This window comes from Oncorhynchus clarkii, chromosome 2 (assembly GCF_045791955.1).
Source record: "Oncorhynchus clarkii lewisi isolate Uvic-CL-2024 chromosome 2, UVic_Ocla_1.0, whole genome shotgun sequence".
In the NCBI taxonomy this organism is placed as follows: Eukaryota; Metazoa; Chordata; class Actinopteri; order Salmoniformes; family Salmonidae; genus Oncorhynchus; species Oncorhynchus clarkii.
The window spans coordinates 85,047,877-85,070,609 of record NC_092148.1 but is presented as its reverse complement, the minus strand read 5'-3'; the positions used below and the strand labels follow the sequence as shown (position 1 = coordinate 85,070,609).

Here is a 22,733-nt window from a genome sequence, read left to right as displayed (position 1 = left end):
ATCCTCAACACGAGGACCCCACAGGGGTGTGTGCTCAGCCCCCTCCTGTACACCCTGTTCATCCACCTCAATCATCAAGTTTGTTGATGACACCAACGGTAGGCCTGATTATTAACAATGACGACACAGCCTACAGGGAGGAGTCGAGAGTCCTGGCTGAGTGGTGCCAGGAAAATAACCTCTCCCTCAACGTCAACAAAACAAAGGTGTTGATCTTGGACTACAGGAGACAGCAGAGTGAGCACACCTCTATCCACATCCTGCAACATCATTTTGTTGAAATGTCATTTGATCTCTGAGAAATTAAGCTAATCAATTACTCACTTCATATGTACATACTGTATTCTGGACATAGCTCATCCTATATAACTACTGCTGTACATACAGTATTTTTCCTACTTATATATTGTCCATACACACACACCACATAGCATTTTGTTGCACTTGCTTTAACATCTGCTAATCTGTGTATGCGACAAATAAACTTTGATTTGATTGACATTTTCAATTATCTCTTGTGGGTGTGGGAAATGGAAGGTGATCTAGAACAGGACAGGGGATTTCTGTGGACAATAAAGTTTTCTAAAATCTAAATCTTGCTAGAGGAGAGGTGACAAAGTGTTATGAGTGGTTTAGATGTAGCTCCTAATGTGCAGTTGAGAGAGAGCTCACCAATCCCAATATCATAGCCTACCTAATAAACATACCTGTAAACAATAGATGTGATTGGTCACTTGACTGCCAAGGCCTCCTTCTTTGCTCATAACATTTGTTGTATAGACTACAACTAACTTTTTGAACTAAAAGTAATGGTCATTTCTTATTCAATGCGTATAACTTAACTATACATGTATGCTTATTACTTATAACTTACAGTGCTGTGAAAAAGCATTTGCCCCCTTCCTGATTTCTTATTTTTTTGCACATTTGTCACAGATCAAACAAATTTTAATATTACACAAAGATAACACAAAATGCAGTTTTTAAACTACCCAAACCTTCATGGCCCTATGTGAAAAAGTAATTGCCCCCTAAACCTAATAACTGGTTGTGCCACCCTCAGCAGCAACAACTGCAATCAAGTGTTTGCGATAACTGGCAATGAGTCTTTCACATCGCTGTTGAGGAATTTTGGCACTCGTCTTTGCAGAATTGTTTTAATTCAGCCACATTCGAGGGTTTTCTAGCGTGAACCACCTTTTTAAGGTCACGCCACAGCATCTCAATCGGATTCAAGTCCGGACTTTGACTAGGCCCACTCCAAAACCTTTATTTTTTTATGCCATTCAGAGGTGGACTTGCTGGTGTGTTTTGGATCATTGTCCTGCTGCAGAACCCAAGTGCGCTTCAGCTTGAGGTCACGAACTGATGGCTGGACATTCTCCTTCAGGATTTTTTGGTAGAGAGCAGAATTCATGGTTCCATCAATTACAGCAAGTCGTCCAGGTCCTGAAGCAGCCCCTCACACTACCACCACCATACTTGACTGTTGGTATGATGTTCTTTTTCTGAAATGCCAGATGTAACGGGACGTACACCTACCAAAAAGTTCAACTTTTGTCTCGTCAGTCCACAGAATATTTTCCCAAAAGTCTTGGGGATCATCAAGATGTTTTTTTTTTGCCAAAAGTGAGACGAGCCTTTATGTTATTTTTGGTCAGCAGTGGTTTTGCCTTGGAACTCTGCCATGGATGCCATTTTTTCCCAGTCTCTGAGTCATGAACACTGACCTTAACTGAAGCAAGTGAGGCCTGCAGTTCTTTAGATGTTGTTGTGGGTTCTTTTGTGACCTCTTGGATGAGTCGTCGCTGCGCTCTTGGGGTAATTTTGGTAGGCCGGCCACTCCTGGGAAGGTTCACCACTGTTCCAAATTTTCTCCATTTGTGGATAATGGCTCTCACCGTGGCTCGCTGGAGTCCCAAAGCTTTAGAAATGGCTTTGTAACCCTTTCTAGACTGATAGATGTCAATGACTTTGTTTCTCATCTGTTCCTGAATTTCTTTGGATCGCGGCATGATGTCTTGCATTTTGAGATCTTTTGGCCTACTTCACTTTGTGAGACAGGTTCTATTTAATTGATTTCTTGATTCAACAGGTCTGGCAGTAATCAGGCCTGGGTGTGGCTAGTGAAATTGAACTCTGCTTTCCAAAAAATGTGATTAACCACAGTAAATTCATGATTTAACAAGGGGGGGATTACTTTGTCACATAGGGCCAAGAAGGTTCGGAAAATGTTATTTATTAAGGGAAAAAGGCTATCACTTAAAAACTGCATTTTGTGTTTACTTGGGTTATCTTTGTGTAATATTAAAATTAGTTTGATGATCTGAAACATTTAAGTGTGACAAATGTGCAAAAACATAAGACATCAGGAAGGGGGCAAATACTTTTTCACAGCACTGCAGGTCTTCCTCTTACTTATCCTGCAGTCTGTCTGCTCTCTCCAGACACCCTGTCAGACGTACAAATACGTTGCCTTGGCTACGAGGACGGGTGGAGGGGGAGGATGGGGGAGACGGGGTGCTGGCGTCCGAGTTCCTCGTCTCACAGCTGGTACAATGGACAGGGAGGCTGAGGCTCAGTTTACATACATAAGCAGAGGACAAGTCAGTTGCCTTTGAACTGAGTGTGTACAGTGTACAGGTTCTCTCTCTCACACACACACACACACACACACACACACACACACACACACACACACACACACACACACACACACACACACACACACACACACACACACACACACACACACACACACACACACACACACACACACACCCCAGTGGAAATGCACATTCATGGACGCACACACATACACTACCGGTCCAAAGTTTTTAAATGACCATTTTCATCATTGTAGAATAATAGTGAAGACATAAAAACTATGAAATAATACATATGAAATCATGTAGTAATCAAAAAAGTGTTAAACAAATATATTTGAGATTCTTCAAAGTAGCCACCCTTTGCCTTGATGACAGCTTTGCACACTCTTGGCATTCTCTCAACCAGCTTCATGAGGTAGTCACCAGGAATGCACTTCAATTAACAGATGTGCCTTCTTAAAAGGTAATTTGTGGACATTCTTTCCTTCTTAATGTGTTTGAGCCAATCAGTTGTGATGTGACAAGGTATACAGAAGATGGCCCTATTTGGTAAAAGACCATGTACATATTATGGCAAGAACAGCTCAAATAAGCCAAGAGAAACGGCAGTCCATCATTACTTTAAGACATGAAGGTCAGTCAATACGCAACATTTCACGAACTTTGAACGTTTCTTCAAATGCAGATGCAAAAACCATCAAGCACTATGATGAAACTGGCTCTCATGAGGACCGCCAGAGGAATGGAAAACTCAGTTGCCTCTGCTGCAGAAGATAAGTTCATTAGAGTTACCAGCCTCAGAAATTGCAGCCCACATAAATGCTTCACAGTAACAGACACATCTCAATATTGACTGTTCAGAGAAGACTGTGTGAATCAGGCCTTCATGGTCAAATTGCTGCAAAGAAACCACTACTAAAGGACACCAATAAGAAGAAGAGACATGCTTGGGCCAAGAAACACGAGCAATGGACATTAGACCGGTGGAAATTTGGAGACCAAATTGGAGATTTTTGGCTCCAACTGCTGTGTCTTTGTGAGACATGGTGTGGGTGAACGGATGATCTCTGCATGTGTGGTTCCCACCGTGAAGCATGGAGGAGGTGGTGTTATGGTGTGGGGGTGCTTTGCTGGTGACACGGTCTGTGATTTATTTAGAATTCAAGGCACACTTAACCAGTATGGCTACCACAGCATTCTGTACACCATCTCATCTGGTTTGTGCTTAGTGGGACTATCATTTGTTTTTTTCCAACAGGACAATGACCCAACACACCTCCGGGCTGTGTAATGGGTATTTTACCAAGAAGGAGAGTGATGGAGTGCTGCATCAGATGACCTGGCCTCCACAATCCCCCGAACTCAACCAAATTGAGATTGTTTGGGGTGAGTCGGCCCACTGACTTAAGGAAATGCAGCCAACAAGCATTTGTGGGAACTCCTTCACAACTGTTGGAAAAGCATTCCAGGTGAAGCTGGTTGAGAGAATGCCAAGAGTGTGTAAAGCTGTCATCAAGGCAAAGGGTGGCTATTTGAAGAATCTCAAATATAGCATATATTTGAGAATCACTTTGAGAAACAGAAGTTAATCATATAATATAGCATAACACTTTTTTGGTTACTACATGATTTCATATGTGTTATTTCATAGTTTCGATGTCTTCAGTATTATTCTACAATGTGTAAAAAATAAAGAAAAACCCTTGAATAAGTAGGTGTTCTAAAACTTTGGATAGCAGACACCTGCAGACCGCAGATAGTACAGGCTAAAATACAAACATCTTTCATTGTTGGAAACTATCCCCTTCTTCACTTCCTTTTAGAACGCTTTTAAAACACAGGAGGCTCTGCGCTCATTTCTGAGACTCAGCACAAGTCTTTTCATGTTTGGGTGAAAACATTGAGTTGTGCACGCTCATCACCTGGGGTCCTGAGAACTGATCAGGAAAGACCGTTTGTTCCCTCAGGGTTTGAATCAAAATGGAAACAGCTTTCAGCATGGTTCCCCTCACCCCAACCTTTAGCTTTTTAGATTACATCCACTTCAAAGCGTTTGAGAGGAACAACTGGTTAGCACTGTAATGACAATATATAGGATTTATATATCGTATTTGCCATATTTGCATAAGAGGGTTTGAAGAGGTTGAGAGGGCCAAGTTGAACACTGAATTAAAATGGAATACTAAAGAATCACTTTGAGTAACAGAAGTTAATCATTTCATCTCATTCAAGAGGGAAATAGGAACATATTTAACTATATTTCCCAAGAGTAAGCTCATTACTTGACATTCAGTGCAGAACTTGGCAGGGTAAGTTTATAATCACACCAGGCAGATACTTGTTGATTAAGATACCACATGCTCCCTGAGATAGGAAATTAAGAAAAGGGAAAGGTGGATATCATGGTCTGTTGGGAAAACATGTGCTTTTGGCCTCCGGCCACCAGAGCGTCGCTAGTCTCTTACTGTTTGATCTCCTTGACCTTAGCCGCCGCTTGTGCCCTGTCATAGGTCTTCCTGCGAGAGAGCGGCGAGGGCTCTGGAACTCTCTTTTCCGCCCCCGAGGAGGAGGCAGCCATGGAGCCGGAACTAACATTTAGTTTGGTTGTTATTAGCAACGACATAAAACATAAGGAACAAAAAGGACAACAAGGATGTAAACAAAATAAGAAATAAAACAAATGTGGAGGCGGTGAGCATGCAGTACACACACAGCACACTGTTACCTGACATTCAGTCCCAACAAAGACGTCCTCCTTCACAGAGCTCGTGGTTCATCAGGACACTATGGTGTAGCATTAGGGCTATACTCTGTCACACTCAAATCAGTCCCCAGCTCCACATCTTACTAAATCAAGTCCCACTAGAATTGGTTCTCAGCTAACACTCCAGCAACTCAGAAAAGGTATTGCTGCTCAAGCCATAGAAAGCTACTGTGCACTACTGGCTAGCATTATTAACTCTGAGTTAAATGTTAAAAGATGAAGCTGTTATTGTTGTGGAAAGTAAACATAGGGCTATTGCAGTTGGAGCATAACATCTAGCGGGAGAACATGAGACCTGCATGATCATACTGTACAAGCCTTATAATCATGTGCCTGTCTCTGTGTGTGCATGCATTTGATTGTCTGTAGTATTAGTGTTATTTCTAAAGGAATAAGGTTTTGGTTTCTACTGGCCTAGGAAGGAGACTTACAATCCAATAGGGCAGGTTTAAAGAACATGGCGGGCAAAGTCAGCCAAATTGAAAACAGATTAAGCAGCAGTTCTATGAACATGCAGGAAGTAGCTGGTTAGCAGTCAGCACGAGCTGGCCCAGACTTACATGCTGCCCATCTTAGAGGCCAAGCCAGGAGAATGAGCCATAAAGTCTCTGTCCCTGACTGATGAGCCAATGGGGGTCTCAGGATCTCTGCCCTCTTCTGGTGTTTCAGCCAATGGGAGACAGGGGGAGGAGAAATCTCCGCTGGGCATGTCAGGGGCAGCGTCACTATTGGCGTAGAGCAACTCCATCTGAGTGGTGGTTCTTCTACGAGCCTGTGAGGGGGGAAACATATTTACATTCAAGAAAACAACAAGCTTGGAAGAGGAAGACTAAACACACAAGACCTCACACACCCCCAGGAGGAAGTAAAACAAGACCTCACACACACACACACACACACACACACACGTCCCCACGAGGACAGTAAAACAAGACCACACATACACGTCCCCACGAGGACAGTAAAACAAGACCACACACACACACGTCTCCACGAGGACAGTAAAACAAGACCTCACACACACACACACACACACACACACGTCCCCACGAGGACAGTAAAACAAGACCACACACACACACGTCCCCACGAGGACAGTAAAACAAGACCACACACACACACGTCCCCACGAGGACAGTAAAACAAGACCTCACACACACACACACACACGTCCCCACAAGGACAGTAAAACAAGACCACACATACACGTCCCCACGAGGACAGTAAAACAAGACCACACACACACACACACGTCTCCACGAGGACAGTAAAACAAGACCTCACACACACACGTCCCCACGAGGACAGTAAAACAAGACCTCACACACACACGTCCCCACGAGGACAGTAAAACAAGACCACACACACACACGTCCCCAGGAGGACAGCAAAAAAAAGACCACACGAGGACAGCAAAACAAGACCACACACACACACACACACACACACACACACACACACACACGAGGACAGTAAAACAAGACCACACACAAGGACAGCAAAACAAGACCACACACAAATTTGTCCCCAATAGGACAGTAAAACAAGACCTCAGACACACACGTCCCCACGAAGACAGCAAAACAAGACCACACACAAATTTGTCCACAAGAGGACAGTAAAACAAAACCTCAAACACACAATGCCACTTACCCTACATTACTCATCTCATATGTATATACTCTAGTCGATACCATCTACTGCATCTTGCCTATGCTGTTCTGTACCATCACTCATTCATATATCTTTATGTACATATTCTTCATCCCTTTACACCTGTGTGTATAAGGTAGTTGTGAAATTATTAGGTTAGATTACTCTTGGTCATTACTGCATTGTCGGAACTAGAAGCACAAGCATTTCGCTACACTCGCATTAACATCTTCTAACCATGTGTATGTGACAAATAAAATTTGATTTGACACACGTTTTACTATCCTCGAGGGGACAAGACCACACACACACAAGGGATGGTAAATTAGTACTTAGCATTAACAAACTAGAGACTAGCCACCAATGTAGACCATTTTTCTTGCACAATAATTTAATGACGGAACAAAGCCTACATAAATGATAAATGCTGGTTGTGTATTTCTTCAACTGCTGTCCAATTGGAATAAATATTATACTAGTGGCATATAATATACTATTATATGAAAATACTAACATTATATAATTAACATAATACTAACATACTAAACTCAGCAAAAAAAGAAACGCCCCTTTTTCAGGACCGTGTCTTTCAAAGATATTTGGATTTTTACAAATTAACTTCACAGATCTTCATTGTAAAGGGTTTAAACACTGTTTCCAATGCTTGTTCAATGAACCATAAACAATTAATGAACATGCACTTGTGGAACGGTCGTTTAGACACTAACTGCTTACAGACGGTAGGCAATTAAGGTCACAGTTATGAAAACTTAGGACACTAAAGAGGCTTTTCTACTGACTGTGAAAAACACCAAAGGAAAGATGCCCAGGGTCCCTGCTCATCTGCGTAAACGTGCCTTAGGCATGCTGCAAGAAGGCTTGAGGACTGCAGATGTGGCCAGGGAAATAAATTGCAATGTCTGTACTGTGAGACGCCTAAGACAGGGAGACAGGACGGACAGCTGATCGTCCTCGCAGTGGCAGACCACGTGTAACACCTGCACAGGATCGGTACATCTGAACATCACACCTGCGGGACAGGTACAGGATGGCAACAACAACTGCCCGAGTTACACCAGGAACGCACAATCCCTCCATCAGTGCTCAGACTGTCCGCAATAGGCTGAGGGAGGCTGGACTGAGGGCTTGTAGGTCTGTTGTAAGGCAGGTCCTCACCAGACATCACCGGCAACAACGTCGCCTATGGGCACAAACCCACCGTCGCTGGACCAGACAGGACTGGCAAAAAGTGCTCTTCACTCACAAGTTGCGGTTTTGTCGCACCAGGGGTGATGGTCGGATTCGCGTTGATCGTCGAAGGAATGAGCGTTACACCGAGGCCTGTACTCTGGAGTGGGATCGATTTGGAGGTGGAGGGTCGGTCATGGTCTGGGGCGGTGTGTCACAGCATCATCGGGCTGAGCTTGTTGTCATTGCAGGCAATCTCAACGCTGTGCGTTACAGGGAAGACATCTTCCTCCCTCATGTGGTACCCTTCCTGCAGGCTCATCCTGACATGACCCTCCAGCATGACAATACCACCAGCCATACTGCTCGTTCTGTGCGTGATTTCCTGCAAGACAGGAATGTCAGTGTTCTGCCATGGCCAGCGAAGAGCCCGGATCTCAGGGACACATTATTCCATTTCTGTTAGTCACATGTCTGTGGAACTTGTTCAGTTTATGTCTCAGTTGTTGAATCTTGTTATGTTCAAACATATATTTACAAATGTTATGTTTGCTGAAAATAAACGCAGTTGACAGTGAGAGGACTTTTTTTAACTGAGTCTAAATAAAAAGTAAAATGTTAATATAATAATGTATAATATTATACTAATATACACATTTATACTAATTTCTCATCCAGGTTGAGGATAGTGCATCTGCAGTGGACAGATGTAGATTGAGCCAGAGCCAGGATGACACTGCCACTGAGGCTGAAGTCAGGGGACATAGATATGTTTTTTTAGTTTCCACCTCCAACAAAAGTGTGAAAAGTCTGTGGTGCAGAAGGTTTTCTTTTGTAAAGATGGGACCAACAGGAAGTGGTGAAGAGAACCATGCTTTATTCTAATTCATTTGTATGGCATTTGCAAAGCCAACAGAGAATAGCAGACTGGAAGCATATCCATCAGAGTGGAAGAGAATGAGAACAGCATTATGCATAGAGGTTATGCTGAGGCCTATTTTCTTAAGGTCCTCTGAAGTTAACATTGAGAGCCTGTTCATCGGCAGTCAGATGTCTGCTCATGGAGAGCAAGTACGCAGAAGAAGGCAAGTGCTAGAGCGCATTATAGATGTTGTTAAAGTCATAAACAAGAGGGGTCTGAGCTACAGAGGCATGCAGTCTGAAGCAGCTTAGATGCTAGATGACAGCAGCATTGACCATGACACATTTTTAGAGATGTTCATTCTGGTGGGAAAGTACGACCTGTGTGTGAAGGAGCATCTCACTGCCTGCATAGAGAAAACCCGGAAACTGCTTGAGTCTGGGTCACGAGGGGGCAGAGGCTCTCCAATCACTCTATTATCAAAGACTACCATCGATAACGTCATTACCACCACACAACACACAGGCCACCATAGCAAGTGAAATCCAGGAAACTGGTATGTTTTCAGTCCAGACTGACATTATGCAGGATATTACAACAACACAAGATCAACATCATCCATGAGGCATCCACTGGACAATACTTTGTCCAGGTACTGAGTGAGGTACTGGAAAACATGAAGCTTGACATCAGCAAGTGCCTTGTCAATTCCACTGATGGAGCCTCCAGTATGCAAGGCCAGTATAAAGGCTTCTCTGCCCTGCTCCCTGGAAAGTCCACCAATCAAGTGCGGTGCTATGCACACATTATTAACCTTGGTTTGGCAGACACAACACAGAGTGTCTTGGCAAGTGAGTCACTCATTAACAACATAGCTGTGTTCTTCCGTGAATGCTACCAGAGGATGAACATTTGGGAGACGTCTTGCTCCAATTGGAGAGACACGCTGGTGGGCTAAAGACAGTGCCTTAAAGAAGGTGTTTGGAGCTTTTGGAAATCCAGATGAGGGTCTGTATGTTGACGTCCTTCTCACACTTTCAACCACAGAAGATCAGAAAAACATCAACACTACTGCACGGGTCAAGGCACAAGGATACGTTGAGGGGTTGCTGAAGTATGAAACAATACTTACAGCTCAGATATTCCTCAGAATATTTTAGGTTGCCTCACCAGTCTCAAAATATCTTCAAACAAGTGGAATGGGCATTCTGTCTGCACATGGTATGGTTGTGTCTACAGAGGAGTAGCTGAAAGGAATGGCTAGACATTTAGAAAAAGTCAAGGTAGCTGCAGAAACATTTGTTCAGTGGGCCAACAGGAAGTTGCAGGAACGGGATGAGGAAACAGAGCTGGAGTTCGAAACCACTCTACCAATGAAAAGGGCTCGAAAGAAGAAAACCATGGCTGGAGAGATGGCACAAAACAAGACATTTACTGGGGCAGAGAGTGAATACAGGATTGGTGTCCATAATCAAATTCTGGATACAGTTATAGATAGCATCCATCTGCAATTTCTGAGTAATGACACTTTGTATGCCGACATGGCACTTCTGGACCCTAAAAACTTTAGTCAGCTAACATCCAGTGCCAGTGGCCTTCTACAGCAAATGTAAGCAAATGTTTGATCAAATTTGGCAGCAGAGCAACGGTGGCCAGTTTACAGAGTGAGCTCATGAGTCTGGCAGAACAGCGGACTAGGTTAAAACAATTAGGATTTGAAGAATACACAACCAGGACTATGGAGGATCATGGACCCGAAGGAAATGAAGACGAGGTGGAGATAATGAACAAGGGAACAAGAGCTCTAGCAAGGACTGTCCAGTGTGTTGCTACCGTATTCTTAGTCAGTACAACCTATTGACCGGCACATACCACATCCTGGGCCTTGCTTACATGTTCCTACTTACCCTGGCAGTAACCCAGGTAGCTTACGAGCAGAGCTTCTCTACTCTGAAATTCATCAAGAGTAGGCTCAGGAGCACTCTCCCAACAGCACCTGGAGGCTTTTATGCTCATGGCTACTGAGCGAGATGTTTTAAAGGCCCTGGACAGGGACCTGGTTATAGATGGCACTGCTGAGAGAAGTGAGCTGCTGCAGAAATTGATCATTTGAGGTAGGAAATATGTTTATTTACATTTTATTCTATGACTTGCCTACTTTAGTCTTTTCACCAACACATTTCATCCTGTATTATTTATTTTACTGGTCAGATGGTTCCAGAGATTCTTGCCACCTTGCTACCAGTGCCATTATGCCAATATGTGCTCCTTCTAGCCAGCCTCCTCCTAAGAGCAACACATTCCCCTTGTTCTATTTAACTAAAGTTATTGTTATAAATATTGTTCAGTAATCTTGTTGACGTGACGTGGGTTGTGGTGTATCGCTGGGGGCGTTTGATGGGCCGGTCTGAGTCAAAAAGTCCAGGGCCATTTTCCATTCCCAGTCCGTCCCTGCCTACAAGGACAGTAAAACAAGACCCCCCCCACACACACACACGTCCCCACGAGGACAGTAAAACAAGACCACACACAAACACACACACGTCCCCACGAGGTTTGAAAAACAAGACCACACACACACGTCCCCACGAGGACAGTAAAACAAGACCACACACACACACACACGTCCCCACGAGGACAGTAAAACAAGACCACACACACGTCCCCACGAGGTTAGTAAAACAAGACCACACACACACACACACACACACACACACACGTCCCCACGAGGACAGTAAAACAAGACCACACACACGTCCCTACGAGGTTAGTAAAACAAGACCACACACACACGTCCCCACGAGGACAGTAAAACAAGACCACACACACACACACGTCCCCACGAGGACAGTAAAACAAGACCACACACACGTCCCTACGAGGTTAGTAAAACAAGACCACACACACACGTCCCTACGAGGATAGTAAAACAAGACCACACATACACACACATGTCCCCACGAGGATAGTTAAACAAGACCACACACACGTCCCCACGAGGATAGTTAAACAAGACCACACACACACGTCCCTACGAGGTTAGTAAAACAAGACCACACACACACGTCCCTACGAGGATAGTAAAACAAGACCACACACACACGTCCCCACGAGGATAGTTAAACAAGACCACACACACACGTCCCTACGAGGATAGTAAAACAAGACCACACACACACGTCCCCACAAGGATAGTTAAACAACACCACACACACGTCCCCACGAGGATAGTTAAACAAGACCATACACACGTCCCCACGAGGACAGTAAAACACACACTAACAGGCTGATAATCATACCTTGCTCCTTGTTTTGGTCTCTCCACAGAGTTTCATTAGATCTGATGCCAGGGAGCTGGAACGAGGAAGTGAAATGAATGAGTTACCATAAAACCATAAGTCAAATGTTAACTAATTAAAAAAAAATGTAATTTGAGTGATACTGACTGTCCCTCTGTTGCAGGACTCTGGGCAGATTCGTCACTGCTGCTGTCATCCCCGTTCTCTGTGAAATTCAAGGACCAAAAACATCAGTTGTACTGCATGTCAGAACCAAACAACATCCATAGACAAGTATTATTCTTTGTGTGTTATGACTAAATAACAACAAACTTAAGTTTGTTCTGTCTAGTAGTCCAAATACCTGCCCATTGTCCAACCAAACATGGAACAAGGGTAAAACCTTTTATTGAACCAAAGGTTATGCTAGTACTGTGTTGGCTACAAACAGATGTTAACAAGATGTGGTTTAGATTATTGAACAAGGTAGATGTGATGATAATGGACAAGGAGAAGAAGCACATGATGTCAGCGCAGCGCCATGCCGTTTTATACAGGTTGCTTGAAAAGTCCTAAAAAGAACTGGTCCTTGTCCTGTCTCTGAGATGGAAGCATTGACAGGGCTCAGGGGTTGAAAGGGTGAGAGGGTAAAGAGAGGTCAGGTGTGAGGGGCTATGAGAGGTCAACAAGGTTGGAATCATTAGTCTGACTGTCAGTATGGTTTGCCTACAGGGTTCAACTGAGACTAACTTCCTGGTTTTACCTGTGAAGGGCAGGGTCCTCTAAAGATACAGGTACAGTAGTTATATTAGCAGGTGCTACACTATTAGGCATGATGGCTGTAACACACTGGGAGAGGGGTTCTTTCACATTGGGAGGAAGAGAAGGAGGGTCAGCTGACAGATGGAGGGAGGCCTGAAGACATTACACCTCATGCACCTGCTCATGTTATGTTGCTGAGTTAGTTTCCAGGAGGGGGACCCATGCATTCATATAAACATATATATATATATATATAGAGAGAGAGAGAGAGAGTCTGGTGTCTGTTACTTACCCAATGGCATGTTACCTAGCTCTGTATACATTAAGGCACCATGGGCAGGGGAACAGAAAAAAGGCAACACACAAATCAAAAACACATTCATTCATTCCCCCATAATCAAAACACATTCATTCCCCCATAATCAAAACACATTCATTCCCCCATAATCAAAACACATTCATTCCCCCATAATCAAAACACATTCATTCCCCCATAATCAAAACACATTCATTCCCCCATAATCAAAAACACATTCATTCATTCCCCATAAATCAAAACACATTCATTCATTCCCCCATAATCAAAACACATTCATTCATTCCCCCATAATCAAAACACATTCATTCCCCCATAATCAAAACACATTCATTCATTCCCCATAAATCAAAACACATTCATTCATTCCCCATAAATCAAAACACATTCATTCCTCCATAATCAAAACACATTCATTCCCCCATAAACAAAACACATTCATTCATAATGAAAAACAAAAGAAAAGACAGCATATGAGTGCTCGGTCTACTATTCAACAGTCAGGGCATCCTCCTCAACAGATACTGGTTCAATGGAACCATAACAAAATGTCAACCCCATAACAAAAAACCTCTCTCTAACCATACAAACCATGAAACAAAAAGGTCAAAAACAGATGGGTTTTCAAACTTGATAAATAATGGAACACAAAAACGACAGAGCCAGAGAGGCTTGCTTAGTCCAACTGACTTTTGTGTGATTGCAACAATTTGTTGGGGTGACTTTTAAAAGCAGCATCTATTCAGGAGGAGGCAATGAGCAACATCAACTGAAACAGGCCCAAATCATCATGCAGTACACCATAGCCACCCAGCCCTGGTTCTGGAGGCCATCCCAACAAATCAGTGTGCTGACAAGGTGAACACAAACACGCAGGTACATTTCAATGCCTTTGCTTAGATACCTTGGCTAAGTTATTGCTTCAATCCTACATAATTATGGGGTGAGCCAGACCTGTTAGCGCTGTGGGCTTGACCTCATGGACTGCCAGTGGCAAAGGCTGAGTAGGTCAGGGGTCAAGGCCTTGGACTGAACTACAGGATGTAGGACCGTAATTTGAGCCAGTTCGCAACAGCAGGAAAATAATCCCCAAATGATTAATGTTTCATTAGGGCAAATCAAGTCTGACATTTTAAAGTGGAAACTACAAACTTTAGAAGCCTTTTTAAATCTTGAATACACTACAAGCTTTAAATTTCCTGTTGATCTTACGTCTGTATACATCTGGCAGTGTGTGGCTGGCAGGTTGTGGCTAGTGCTGTTACCTTGCAGAGCGTTCCCCAGCAGGGCGTCCAGTTCGGGGTTAAACTCAGCCTTCTCCTTCAGCATGTGGAACAGCAGCTGGTTCTGAGTGGCGCTGGTGATCTCAGTCTGCTTCAGCCTGCCCTCCATCACCTTCACCTGGGACTCCCTCTGAGCCGCCTGCAGACCCTGGGATTGGTTAGAGGTCAAAAGTCAGCTATAAGAAGGGTCGCACTAAAAGTCAGCAATCAGAGCTATGCTTGTGTGTAATACTTCACAGTACACACACAAAAGATGAATACACAATGAGGAGGGTGCTTGTGCATATACACACAGAATTAAACACATTAACAATCGTAGAAACAGACTTTAATTGGGTACATATGGAACCATATGGAGTCAATTCTCAGATAAACCAATGGTGTGAGAGACGGGGTAGGAACTAGGGAGGGACAGGTAAACGGCAGTAAGTTATTTACTCTGTTGATGGCCATAGACATGAAGTGGTCCAGCAGGAAGCGGGCTTCTGTTAGGGTACAGGAGCTGATGACTGCGGAAACATCCACCGTGTCAACCTCCTCCTGTAAATGTAGATATTATGGTTACACAGTCTATAAAAACTGCCTAATATCAGCCCAATCACCTTCCTGTGTGCGTCTGCACGCACGCCTGCGCGCGTGTGCCTGTATGTGCGTGCCTGTATGTGCGTGCCTGTATGTGCGTGCCTGTGCGTGCGTCTGCGCGTGTCTGTGCGCATGTGTCACCTTGGCTTCCTCCATCTGCATAATGTTGGCCTGGCAGTCAGCGATGCTGTCGTTGATGTAGTCGATGTTGGCAACCACGGCGTCCACTTCCTCGTTGAGGGGAAGCACCGCCTTTTCAGCCTCAGGCCCCTCCCCCGCCAGCCTGTCCCTCTTTCTGGTCACCTTCTCCCTCCGCTTGGTCAGCTCCTCACGTTGCTGTGGAGGAGGGAGGAACGATGGAGGGGGGAGAAGAGAGAGTTAGCCAACGTTTTTAATATTAATGTTAATGCTAACACGGCTAATTTAGTTTAACATAGTAAGTATCATACCATATGTAAACATTATTCACCAGCATGTAATGTTTACCAGCAGTTCATGTTTACCTTGAGCAGGCGGTTCATTTCAGACTCCATGTTGGATATGGTCATCCTCTGCATGATGACATCAGAGATACGACGCTCCAGAGACTGCCACTTCACCCTGGCCACTCTGGTGGAATATATGCCTGTTGACCGCCTGTAGTAGGACCTGACACACACACACACACACACACACACACACACACACACCACTTTTGAGGCATGTACACTTTAGTTGCATGCAAGTCTCATGTTCTCTCGCTAGAAGCTGTAAAAGCCATACTGATTGCTCTACACACACACCATGCAGTGTAATACAGCAACTTAAACACACAAAACAGCGCTGCAGTGACCTGTTGTCCAGTCCCCACCTGGTTCCGTTGGTGGCGGTGGAGCCAGAGGACTGCAGGCGTCCTGAGGGGGGTCGGTGGGAGGAGTCCTGGAGGGGCTCTGGGAGACTCACCTTCCTGCTGGTCACCTTACCAGACATAGGCCTGGCCTGTCTCCTCAGAGCAGACACCTGACACAGAGACACACACACACGTAAGTCGACAGTCATCGAACACCAGAATCACCACCGCCTGATGCTGAAGTTTGCTCAACTTAATAGAATAGTATGAGTTTTATATTTTATTTACACAACTGCCATGTTTCTTGTTATCAGTGATTTTCAGGACGTGTTGAACTCTTATGAACCAAAGCTATCATTGACAGTCTACTCTCGCTGTACCTCTGCTCTCTGACCCTGACCAATGTTTCCTACATCCTCCGTTCCCAGGCGAATATCCTATTCCAGGTACCAAAGGTTACAACAGAATTTGGGGGGAAAAAGCGTTTAGTTTCTGGTCCTAGAATAAACTTCAAAATTTCTTGAACTTAGATGATTAGATCCAACTAGGTCATTTCAAGTTGAGAGTTAGTGATTTGTTGCAGGATGTCAGTGTAACTGCTTTCTAGTATTGTGTAACTGTATAGTTTACAGCACTGCTGTACACCACATCATTTTACTACTACGTGTTGCTCACCTCCTCAGTCTTCCTGCGCAAAATGAGCTCCTGTTGTCTCTTCTGGGCTTCTAGGAGCTTCAGCTGGTGCTGTGAAACACACATTTCAATGACATTCAGTAACGCCAGTAGCAGTAAGTTGAATTAGCATGGGATTCAGTAACACCAGTAGCATTAAGTTGCATTAGCATGGCATTCAGTAACACCAGTAGCAGTAAGTTGCATTAGCATGGCATTCAGTAACGCCAGTAGAAGTAAGTTGCATTAGCATGGCATTCAGTAACACCAGTAGCAGTAAGTTGCATTAACAGGTGCTTAAAGCTGGAACGCTTAAATGGTGAAACTGCTACAACGTTATAGTCACTGGATAACGAGCGATAAGAAAACAGTTTGGGTCAGCATGATGAAGAGGCCCGTTCAGCTCCAAGCCTGACAAACTAAGCTATGGATCCTATGGTTCACCTCCTGTTTGCGCTGGTCCTTCTAAGTTGCATTAGCATGGCATTCAGTAATGGCAGTAAGTTGCATTAACATGGCATTCAGTTACAGAAGTAGCAGTAAGTTGCATTAGCATGGGATTCAGTAACACAAGTAGTAGTAAGTTGCATTAGCATGGCATTCAGTAACGCCAGTAGAAGTAAGTTGCATTAACATGGCATTCAGTAACAGAAGTAGCAGTAAGTTGCATTAGCATGGGATTCAGTAACACCAGGTGTAGTAAGTTGCATTAGCATGGCATTCAGTAATGGCAGTAAGTTGCATCAACATGGCATTCAGTTACAGAAGTAGCAGTAAGTTGCATTAGCATGGGATTCAGTAACGCCAGTAGAAGTAAGTTGCATTAGCATGGCATTCAGTTACAGAAGTAGCAGTAAGTTTATTAGCATGGGATTCATTAACGCCAGTAGCAGTAAGTTGCATTAGCATGGCATTCAGTTACAGAAGTAGCAGTAAGTTGCATTAGCATTGGATTCAGTAACACCAGTAGCAGTAAGTTGCATTAGCATGGCATTCAGTAACGCCAGTAGCATTAAGTTGCATTAGCATGGCATTCAGTTACAGAAGTAGCAGTAAGTTGCATTAGCATGGGATTCAGTAACACCAGTAGCAGTAAGTTGCATTAACAGGTGCTTAAAGCTGGAACGCTTAAATGGTGAAACTGCTACAACGTTATAGTCACTGGATAACGAGCGATAAGAAAACAGTTTGGGTCAGCATGATGAAGAGGCCCGTTCAGCTCCAAGCCTGACAAACTAAGCTACGGATCCTATGGTTCACCTCCTGTTTGCGCTGGTCCTTCTTGAGGGTGGCGATCTCTCGGTTTCTCCTGGACTCTGTCATCCTGTTCTTCTCCTGCTGATCCTTCATCTGCTTCATCAGACGAACCTGCACAATACAGCGCATTCACATTTACATCCATATCAGTCTTGAATTACTTAACATTCCTAGTGGAGCGATGGAACTCAGCAGCGGACCCTGTTCTGGGCAGTTTGTTCGACTTCATTCCGGCCGATTCCTCCCATCAATATCAGTACAGTATCAATGCAGTACCAACAAACATTAACACCTCACAGTGGTTAACAGTGTCGTATCGTTCGTGGTTCAAGTACGTCTTCTTGATACCTTTGTCTTCTTCATCTCTGTGACGTCCAGTTGGAGCTTCTTCAGCTGTGTCTCGTACTTGGATTGGTTCTTGAGCAGGCGTGCGTGTTCCTTCTGCGCTGACTGTAGCTTCTGTAGTTCCTTGTTCATGATGCTCAGCTTCTTCTCGTACTCCTGCTTGATCTTCTTAGCCTTATCGTCGCTGCATGTCTCCACTGAGCCTAAGGGGGGGGGGGGTGACCAGAGACAAAAGGGTCATTTTTTGACCCAAGGAATACTCCTGCTCTGCTGTAACCCTTCACACCTGATTCTATTGGTCAGCTGCTCACCAGGGGTCTTATTTTTATTTATTTTTTATCTTTATTTAACTAGGCAAGTCAGTTAAGAAACAATTCTTATTTTCAATGACGGCCTAGGAACGGTGGGTTAACTGCCTGTTCAGGGGCAGAACGACAGATTTGTACCTTGTCAGCTCAGGGATTTGAACTTGCAACCTTTCGGCTGCTAGTCCAACGCTCTAACCACTAGGCTTACCCTGCCGCCCCATTTACTCAAGGTGCTTGCAAATATACTCTAAACCTTGCCTGCACCAGTTTTCCTGCAAATGTTGGTAGTTCTACATTTTGAACCTGGCAGATAAGTGTGCGCATCTCCACGCATATCACAGGACGTCTCTCCCTTTCTGACATAACTGGTTTAAATGATTCCTGCTACACAACAAATAGTAGTCTACAATTTATCAAAATCCCCCATTCAATAGCCAAGCATACAGGAAAGTAAATAGACCGGTAGCCTTGACCGTATGAGACATCACGGCTACATTTGCTGTGTGATAGGATTAGGTGCATGACATCATAGCCCATTTCATTTCAGAGCCTATACCAAGGCAGGAGATAGAAACACAATCATGTATTGATGAACAATATAATGAACAACAAGTTGTCTTCTGCAAAGAAGTATGGGTTCTAACGTTTATTTTTAAATTATTCAAAAGGACAATCAATCTTGTAGAAAACGTAACCAGTGTTTGTCACTTGCTAGGCGGCACGAATGTTTAGTTTGGAGAAGTCACTGTAACATTCTGCCCACACCCCTACCCACCCCTACCCACCTCTACACCCCCCTACACACCTCTACCCAACCCTCTACACACACCTCTACACACACCTCTACACACACCTCTACACACACCTCTACACACACCTCTACACAGCTGGGATCAAATTGGACTTTCTTTTAGGCACCATCATGGCCCAGTTTCATCATCTCCAAATCATAGAGCAAATGAGGGTGTTTTCATTGCTATAAAAGGTGAATGGAGGGGTGTTATCCAGGTAAGACCGTTCACTACCACACAAATATAATATGCCTCCGATTTATCAATGAAAATACAGCGCATTTGGGAAAGTATTCAGACCCCTTCTCTTTTTCCACATTTTTCTACGTTACAGCCTTATTTTAAAAATGGATTCAATCGTTTTCCCCCTCATCAATCTATATACAATACCCTATAATGACAAAACAAAAACAGGTTTTTAGACACTTTTGGATTCATTTGTATTAATTTTTTCCCATACTGAAATATCACATTTACATAAGTATTCAGACCCTTCACTCAGTACCTTGTTGAAGCACCTTTGGCAGCGATTACAGCCTTGAGTTTTCTTGGGTATGATGCTTCAAGATTGGCATACCTGTATTTGAGGAGCTTCTCTCATTCTTCTCTGCAGACCCTCTCAAGCTCTGTCAGGTTGGATGGAGAGCGTTGCTGCACAGCTATTTTCTGGTCTCGTCAGAGATGTTCAATCAGGTTCAAGTCCGGGGACTGGCTGGGCCACTCAAGGACATTGAGACTTGGCCAAAAGCCACTCCTGCATTGTCTTGGCTGTGTGCTTAGGGTGGTTGTCCTGTTGGAAGGTGAACCTTCGCCCCAGTCTGAGGACCTGAGCGCTCTGGAGCAGGTTTCATTCAAGGATCTCTCTGTACTTTGCTCCGTTCATCTTTCCCTCGATCCTGACTAGACTCCCAGTCCCTGCCGCTGAAAAACATCCCCACAGCATGGTGCTGCCACCACCATGCTTCACCTTAGGGATGGTGCCAGGTTTCCTCCAGACGTGACACTTTCTCATGGTCTGAGAGTCTTTAGGTGCCTTTTGGCAAACTCCAAGCGGGCTGCCATGTGTCTTTTACTGAGGAGTGGCTTCTAAATGGCCACTCTACCATAAAGGACTGATTGGTGGAGTGCTGCAGAGATGGTTGTCATTCTGGAAGGTTCTCCCATCTACACAAAGGAACTCTAGAGCTCTGTCAGAGTGACCATCGTGTTCTTGGGCACCTCCCTGACCGAGGCCCTTCTCCCCCGATTGCTCAGTTTGGCCGGGCATCCAGCTCTAGGAAGAGTCTTGGTGGTTCTTCTTCCATTTAAGAATGATGGAGGCCACTGTGTTCTTGGGGACCTTCAATGCTGTAGACATATTTTGTTACCCTTTCCCAGATCGGTGCCTCTACACAATCCTGTCTCTGAGCTCTACGGACAATTCCTTCAACCTCATGGCTTGGTTTTTGCTCTGACATGCCCTGTCAACTGTGGGACCTTATATAGACAGGTGTGTGTCTTTCCAAATCATGTCCAATCATTTGAATTTACCACATGTGGACTCCAAGTTGTAGAAACATCTCAAGGATGATCAATGGAAACAGGATGCAACGGAGCTCAATTTCAAGTCTCATAGCAAATGGTCTGAATACTTACATAAATACTTTTTTAAAATTTGTAATAAATTTGCAAAAATGTATAAAAACCGGTTTTTGCTTTGTCACTATGGGGTATTGTGTCGATTAAATGATGATTCTAAAAATAAAAAAAAATCCATTTTAGAATAAGGCTGTAATGTTGCTTTCTTTCGGGTAATTGCTTTCTTTCGGGTCACTGGTTCTAAAGAACCACAGCAAAATCAAAAACTCTTCACAGTGTCAACTGAAGCCAGTGACGGCCTTAGCCGTACCCCGTAGCTCTGCAGCAGTCACACTTCTCACTTCCTACCGTGATAACGCTTACCCATGTTGTGCAGCACCCGGTCTCTCTCCAGCTGTGTGTCTCTGATCTTGCTCTGCAGCATCATCAGTTTCTGTTCGTACTGCTGTTTGAGCGTGTGCAGACGGCGCTGGCTGTTCTCCAGTTCATCTATCAGCTTCTGCTTGATGGCGATCTCACACGTGATGTTGGCCAGGTCCGCCTGGAAGTTCTCTGGCGGGTGAAGTACATTCACATGGGTTTCACATAGACAGACATATTTAGTAGCTCTCAACACAGTGATGTTGGCCAGGTCCGCCTGGAAGTTCTCTGGCTGAAGTATAGTAAACATGGTGGCATATACTTTACAGTAGCTGTTACACATCCTTTAAAATAAAACATATTGCCTTTATTCAACCAGGTAAGTTAATGAAACAAATTTCTCTATCAAAAAACAAATGTCTCATTTTGCAAGAATGTTAGTTCCTTGATGCTGCAGGGAGTCTCTAAAATAGATAGCACTTCAATGTTTTTGTCTTACAACAAATCAATGAGTACATTTACCTGCACACTAATAATTTGATATTAAACTGATTATGGCAGTAGGCTGAGTATGACATTAGTCATGTAAACAACTTACTCTGTTTATCTTAAATCAGTGTAAGGTCATGATCAAAGTAAGCATACGCTGATTAAAACCCCTGGTTTTCTGAGCAATCTTTCAAACTATTAATACATGTAAAAAGCTTAAATTGGCGTTCCAGCAAAGTATTTGATCGGAGTATGTGACAGCACCGGGTAGCACCAGCCTCCCTCTTAAGCTCAAGTAAAGTGAGTTCTGAAAAACTTAAAAGTATACATCTTAGAAATTAGTTTACATACACATTTTATAATGTCCGTGGTAGAACGTTTATTTTGATTGGTGATTTTCTGCATTTATTTAAGTCCCATTAGGTAGTCAGATTTCAGATGTGTCCATGGAAACAGGTCTATTAGGAAAATTGTTTTTGCAAAGCATGTACAGGTTTTAAACAAAACTATTATATTCATCTGACTGTCCACAATAATCGTATTATTGTGTGCATGTAACCGTACTCACTGACTAAAACATGGAGAGCCATGTCCCTTCTATACATGCTATTTCTACGATTTGGCTATTTTACCTTTCTCATCTGACTCAGAGTCTGAATCATCAGAGCTCTCCTCCACATCCATGTCCTCCTCTTCCTCCTCCTCATCTTCCTCATCCTCATGGTCACTCCCCTCCTGAGGTCACAAACAAAAATAGAATAGAAAATGATCTAGTGTCAGCAAAATGGGGTGGACAAAAACACTTCT

At 43.8% G+C, this 22,733-nt stretch overlaps 1 protein-coding gene across 4 annotated transcripts in view; it reads right to left on the bottom strand.

Moving 5' to 3' along the window:
- The window catches only part of LOC139375188 (kinesin family member 21A), a 66,288-nt gene that overhangs the window by 5,465 nt on the left and 38,090 nt on the right, over positions 1 to 22,733 (bottom strand). For 2 of the 4 annotated variants that reach the window (XM_071116771.1, XM_071116754.1), the window contains 15 exons: positions 22,559 to 22,661; positions 21,441 to 21,629; positions 18,404 to 18,603; positions 18,059 to 18,166; positions 16,802 to 16,870; positions 16,148 to 16,296; positions 15,801 to 15,945; positions 15,439 to 15,633; positions 15,154 to 15,255; positions 14,698 to 14,863; positions 13,409 to 13,429; positions 12,523 to 12,580; positions 12,376 to 12,430; positions 5,934 to 6,145; positions 5,075 to 5,197 (listed from right to left, as the gene is read on the bottom strand). In XM_071116771.1, coding sequence (XP_070972872.1) covers positions 5,075 to 5,197; positions 5,934 to 6,145; positions 12,376 to 12,430; positions 12,523 to 12,580; positions 13,409 to 13,429; positions 14,698 to 14,863; positions 15,154 to 15,255; positions 15,439 to 15,633; positions 15,801 to 15,945; positions 16,148 to 16,296; positions 16,802 to 16,870; positions 18,059 to 18,166; positions 18,404 to 18,603; positions 21,441 to 21,629; positions 22,559 to 22,661 — 1,895 coding nt within the window. The remainder of the gene's footprint in view (positions 1 to 5,074; positions 5,198 to 5,933; positions 6,146 to 12,375; positions 12,431 to 12,522; positions 12,581 to 13,408; positions 13,430 to 14,697; positions 14,864 to 15,153; positions 15,256 to 15,438; positions 15,634 to 15,800; positions 15,946 to 16,147; positions 16,297 to 16,801; positions 16,871 to 18,058; positions 18,167 to 18,403; positions 18,604 to 21,440; positions 21,630 to 22,558; positions 22,662 to 22,733) is intronic. The other 2 variants (XM_071116781.1, XM_071116762.1) reach the window with 1 other exon arrangement.